This window comes from Microtus ochrogaster, chromosome 5, assembly GCF_000317375.1.
Source record: "Microtus ochrogaster isolate Prairie Vole_2 chromosome 5, MicOch1.0, whole genome shotgun sequence".
Lineage (NCBI taxonomy): Eukaryota > Metazoa > Chordata > Mammalia > Rodentia > Cricetidae > Microtus > Microtus ochrogaster.
The window spans coordinates 32166614-32173398 of record NC_022012.1 but is presented as its reverse complement, the minus strand read 5'-3'; the positions used below and the strand labels follow the sequence as shown (position 1 = coordinate 32173398).

At 32.3% G+C, this 6785-nt stretch overlaps 1 protein-coding gene across 1 annotated transcript; it reads right to left on the bottom strand.

The window, feature by feature from the left end:
* Positions 1-932, bottom strand: LOC101981509 (olfactory receptor 145-like). Its single transcript, XM_026779406.1, is given in 2 exon segments — positions 1-848; positions 851-932. Coding segments are annotated over 2 exon segments (930 nt in total).
* Between the last annotated feature and the right edge of the window lie 5853 nt (positions 933-6785).

The following is a 6785-nucleotide window of genomic DNA, read 5'->3' as shown; positions in this document are numbered from 1 at the left end:
TCAAAATATCCTCCTGCTAAAAGTTTTTCTCAGTGCAATTTTAACATCTTTGTTCCTCAAGCTATAGATTAAGGGGTTCATCATAGGAATCAATATGGTATAAAAAATGGAAGACCTTTTCCCCTTATCCATAGATCCAGCTGAGGAGGGTTGAAGATACATAAATGCACCTGAACCAAAGAATAAGGAAACAGCAATTATGTGAGAGCTACAGGTGCTAAAAGCTTTAGATCTGCCCTCAGTGGAACTCATCTGAAGGATGTTAGAGAGAATGAAGCCATAAGAGGTAAAGATGATGACACTGGGCACAATAATATCTATCCCGCCTACAATAATAATCTCAATTTCATTGGCAAAGGTGTTGGTGCAGGAGAGCTGCAATAAAGGGAGCAGGTCACAGAAATAGTGATTGATGGTGTTCCTGTCACAGAAGGTCAGTCTAAGCATCCATCCAGTATGAATCATGGCACCAGAAAATCCCATTATATATGAACCAAGCATAAGATAAGAACAAATCTTGGGGGACATAAAAATGTTATACAAGAGTGGATTACAGATAGCCACATAACGATCATAGGCCATTGAAGTCAGGACACAGCATTCACTGACAGCAAAGAAACAGAAGAAATACAGCTGGGTCATACATCCCACATAAGAGATAATATTCTTCCTGTATAAGAAGTTCATCAGCATTTTGGGTGTAATCACAGAGGAATAACAGAGGTCAATGAAGGACAAGTTTAAAAGGAAAAAGTACATGGGGGTATGGAGGTGAGAATTCAGCACAATTAAAGTTATCAAAGCCAGGTTCCCCAGTACTGTGGTTGTATATATTAGAAGAAAGAGTGAAAATAGGGGTAATTGAGATCAGGGTCATTTGTCAATCCCTGTAGAATGAATTCAGTCACCAAAGAATCATTCTCCAGATCCATTCTTCTTTAAGATAATCTGTAAACAGAAAAGAATATTATAACATTATAAAGTCATAACAATTACTGCCACAGTTTATATCATACTTGTAAATTACGTGGTGGAAATGCCTTACAAATACTTATTTGTATTCACAGAATTTGCTGTTCATGCTACAGTGATAAAACGTAATATTCTCCCAGATTATTGCTTAAAAGGATAAATAGAGTAAAGTTAACTATCCATGGTCTAAAGTGCCATGACCATTGCTGTCATTTCCTACTTGACTACTCAGATATCCTTATAAGAGGGGGCAGGAGATGTGGAAGTTTTCCATCCCTCTTCTCATCTTGTCTTTGTTTCAGCACTGGACAGATACTTGTATAACCTGTAACAACTTGGAGTACCCCATCTGGATACAACTGTGGTGACATCAGGACAATGAACATTGTTTCAAATTTAAACTTTATTTTTGATTTAGCCAGAGTTGTGCTAGGATTTGAATGATGGCCCTCAATAAGTAATTTACTGAAAGTATCATTGTATAACTTCTGTCTTCTAACCTCTGAATCTTTCAACACTCCATGATGTTTTTTCCAGAATATTCTTCTGACAATTCCATTCTATTCTTAAAACTGCATAATATATAATGAAAGGACATTCGTGAGATTCCTGTGAATCAGTGTGAAGCTACTTCAGAAATCAAATGAGTAAGACACTAAACAGAAACAGTGCATCACCTCCCTTATTTCTGCAATATAAAAAATATACACATTTACAGAAGATAGAATAATTTTGCCTGGATCCCATGAAATTAGGAAGCAAGTGCTGACATCTAAATTAGAAAAGGATTCAAATGAGAAACATGGTGAAGTTTGGAGGACTAATTTCGATAATTAAAGTAGTTAAATATGGCATGTGCTTTGATTTTCTAAAAAAAAATTAATTATCACTACCTGTTCTTATAGTCCTATGTAGGAGAAAACATGTGAATACATTCCATTTTGGGTAACTTCACAACAAAAAAATGGGTCCAAATAGTTAACTCATATTTGTAATATTAGATATAACATCTAAGGATGTTAAAGATAAAACAAAATGCCACCATAAATAAGTTTCAGTTTACCTCATCATGAAAGAATGGGTTTTACTTCATTCCCACACCATTGTTGTGTCATAGAGCTTTATAAGTGTCAGGTGGTTTCAAACTTTTGATTATAAGAGTATATAGCACAAAATTCATTTTTATATACCCTGGAATTGCTAATAATTAGAAGTGGTATCTTCTTTTTATCATACTTACCACTAGATGAGACACCAGAAAGTATGCATAATCCACTAGCATGAAATACTAGGCTATGAACAAGGAAGAGGTTTTCACAATCTCCTCTCAGGATACAGACACCAGTTATAAAAAAAAGACATGACATAATGATGTTTATATGCTAAATCGGAATGTGCCTTTTGTTCTTTAGAGACTTGGCATTTAAGAAGTACATTCATTTCTCTTTAGGGACTGTATTTCTGTGCTCGAGCCATCATTGAACCCTGTATCTCAATAAACTTCATATCTTAAGAAATTGTGATGTTTCCTCTTATCGTTGTTCCTCCATCCTAAATGGAATTTTCCACAGATTCTATTCCCAGTATTTCCTATTATCTTGGAATATATATATATATATATATATATATATATATATATATATATATATATATATATATATATATATACCTGAGTTACCAAAATAATTTTATAAAAATAATTTGTTGATGTGTTTTGCCTTCAGTGTTGAAGATCAGTTTCAGAAAGTCAATGATACCAAGCAGAAACTCTCCCATTAATCAACATTCCTAGATTTCCCAAGACTTGTCTAAAATTTTACATCATTGCTCAGTCAATTCAGTCCTTAAATGATATTTCTAATTTAGTTTCCATATTTGTTCTTACATGTAGCACTTTGTAGATGGGTTCAGCCACATCTATACACAATTTAGAAAAAAATATAGAATCCATGGAATTTCTAATATAAGCTACTTTACTGATTTATGCATTTTCATTAAACAATATTTATAAACAGGTCATGTCTTCAACAGAATTGTAGTAAATAAATAGAAAAAAATTATAAAACTCATTGCAGTACTTTTGTGTACAATGAAAAATTGTGAAATTCTTCTATAAACTGATGTGGGGTGTTTCTCTGAATGCTGAAAATATGTTTTATTACCATTGGTAAATAAAGAATCTGATTTGGCCAACAGCCTGGCAAAACAGAGCCAGACAAGGAATCCAAACAGATGCATGATGAAAAAGGACAAAGTCAGAGAGATGTGAGCAATGGCCAGAGAAAGAAGATATGCTGTAAAAAACCATGAGCCTTGTGGTAAAATATAGAATAACAGAAATGGTTTAATTTATGTTCTAAGAGCTAGTTAATAATAAACCTGACCTAATAAGCCAAACAGCTTGAAATTACTATTAAGTCTCAGAGTGGCTCTTCAGAACTGGTGGGTAAGAGAGAAACCTCCAGTTACAATGAATATAAATCCCACTTAAAGAAGTAGTCATTTATCATTTAGTTATTAATTTAAAATATCCTATGCCAAATGTATTTTTCATCTCACGACAAAGATTAACTTACTCATTTCCAAGACTACTAGACAAAAAAGAATTTATCTGACGTAGGTTAGAATGCAACCACCCACTGAATTTGTGGTGTGGTGATTCAGGAATGAATATTTTATGTACATTTTAAACCCACAGAATTGCCAAATGAATGGTCCAGTTATTCTGTCACTCTCCATTCATACTTCGCTTTTATTATTTTGTTCCTAAAGCATGCCTTCAAACATTTGTACCTCTGGAGCTATTTATGGGCATCCATGTCTTCTAAATTGTTTAATATACTGAGTCACATTTATTAAACCTCGTGTTTATCTCCTTAGGGTAGAACACAAATCAAGAAGTGGGAAGTCTAGGGCTGGAGAGATGGCTCAGAGGTTAAGAGCATTGCCTGCTCTTCCAAAGGTCCTGAGTTCAATTCCCAGCAACCACATAGTGGCTCACAACCATCTGTAATGGGGTCTGGTACCCTCTTCTGGCCTTCGACAGAATATTGTATACATAATAAATAAATATTTTTTTAAAAAAGAAGTGGGAAGTCTGAATCAGGAGGTATAGTTTAAAGTTTCTTTGGGTTATGAAACAGGCATCAGGAAAGGCTTTAGGTACAATTAAGTTCTTGTCTCAAATGTCATAAAAACAAAAAAAAAATAAAAAAGAAAGCAAAAGTTTAAATAAGATTAGGTATTGAAAATATATATTTTTTTATAAAAATAAGACATAAGACTTCATGGGCAATTATAAGTGCTTTATTATTTGATTTATCTTTTAGACAATAAATAATAATTCCAAATAAATTCTAATAAAAATTTGCAAAATCTTAAAGTATAGTCCAGTGGTATAGGTCCTGACTAGCATACATGAGACTCTATTTGTCTGTCATTGACAAAAACAAAAAAAATGACAACACAGGTGCTGATGCAGAAAACCTGCGTGAAAACAACGTAAATTTGACAAGGGTAATCATCTTATTCTAAGGTTGAACATGCATACAACACTCAATTTTAAAATATAACATATTTCTAATAAGTGGTAAACAACAAAGACATTGACATATCTCTAATAACAGGTGACAAAAATCCTCTTAATGTGTACCAATGAACTATAAGAATTATTGATCAAAATGTAAAGAAAATTTGGAAAGCAACATTAGTTTGACATACTCACCTATATATTTAATTTAACAAAGAATGACACACTTTGATTTGAAAATCAATGAACACTTAATATGTATCTGTTACATTAAAAATGTTTTTTTTTGTTGTTGTTGTTTCTTTCTCTTTTTTTTCCAAGACAGGGTTTTTCTTTAGCTTTGAAGCCTGTCCTGGAACTAGCTCTAGTAGACCAGAATTGCCTTAAACTCACAGAGATCTGCCAGTGTCTGTCTCCTGAGTGCTGGGATTAAAGGCATGCGCCATCACTGCCTTGTCTACATTGAAAATATTAATCAGAAATGTCAATATACAATGTCATTTCACATAATATTCATGAAGTATTTTACAGAACAATGAAAATATTTCTCAAGGGATAGTGTTTCTCAAGGGATCAGACCTAGAAAATAGTGACATAAAGTGGTAAAGGGGGAATAATAGAAGATGAAGGGCCAAATGTGATGACAGCAGAGGGTGGGGTAGAGAAGGGAGCATGGACTCTTATAAATAACACTAGTAGCCTTTTCAATGCCATTTCACATAATATTCATTAAGTATTTTACAGAACAATGAAAATATATAAAAATAGAAAGATTATTGTTTTCTGAGACAGGTAGTGATTGGAATTAAAGAAACAGAAATATTGCAAATATTTCTATTATTTACTCTGAGTGGTGATAATGCAGTAATGAAATTTAGCATGGTGATTTTCATGTGAGTCAGTAAATATCCTAATTGCAAGGAAAGAAGAAATAACATCATGAGAATGACATCTTAACAAAGTTAATAATTTCTTAAATCAAACAAATTAATATGCATTAACATTAGATTATCAAATGCATATAAGTGGACATACAAGAAAACTATGACAAAATTCAACACAATTTCCTTTCAAAAACAAAATAAAGCTATACTGGAGTAACAACAACACAACAAATGTCAATTATGAAACAAAACAGTACATAATCTATAATGACCAATGTTAATAGAGATCCCTTGTCTTTCACACCAAGAACAAAGTAAAGATTCCCACTCATGTCATTCTTGTCTATAATAGTATGGCACCTATTAGTGATTATAATTCTGTAATAAATTATTTAAATTTCAAATAGAGAAGAAAAAAGTTTCTCAAGGGATCAGACCTAGAAAGTAGTGATATAAAGTGGTAAAAGGGGAATAATGGAACAAGAAGGATCAAATGGGATGGCAGCACAGTGTAGGGTAGAGAAGGGAGCATAAACTGCTATAAATAACACTAGTAGCCTTTTGAAAGTCTTATTAAAATACTTAAGGAAAGATAGCATCCTAAAACAATGGTGCTGGCAAAAAAAACAGTGCCCAAAGTAGAAGAATTAAACTAAAAGATAAGCTATCATACTGCACAAAATCATATAAATACAGACCACATGTACATTTTCAATCATTCTTTAACCTTCTGATAGATGAGATTATTTAAGGATAAAATTTCATCAAAGCTTTATGAAGAGAGGAGAGGAAGTATAATCTGTAGCGTTGCATACAGCATATATATGTATATATATACATAATGCATTATTTATAAAATTAACTAGTTATTATTTATGAAATAAATGTAACATAACTGACTAACATAATAATGTCAATTACATATTATTTAAAACTCACATGTAGGTTGTTTTGAATAGCCAGTTAATAAAAACCCTTGGATCATTAAGCACTTGTATACAAAGGGACACACTTGTGCCCAAGAAAGGGTAAAAATGAATCTGCTTCACATTTTATTACATAGACAAATAAGAATCGTCTTGCCAATAGATACATGGACAATGAAGGAGTACTTTATATAACTATTGACAGATAATTTTTTATTTTGGGGATACATCCAATAAGGACAATCACAAAAGAGGTATAATTAGTTATTGTTATTCTTAGTAAAAATGATGAAAAAGACTTTGCCAGCAGTATAAAATCAAAGGATATTTATATCAAAACATCCGGAGGGACAAAAATGTCTCAATATTCTACCAATCATCAACATTTTTAAAAAGATAAATCAAAAGGTAGTTTTTATCATAGCCATGAAAATGCTCATTGACAAATCTATAGTGCTAAACATTTTAATTTGT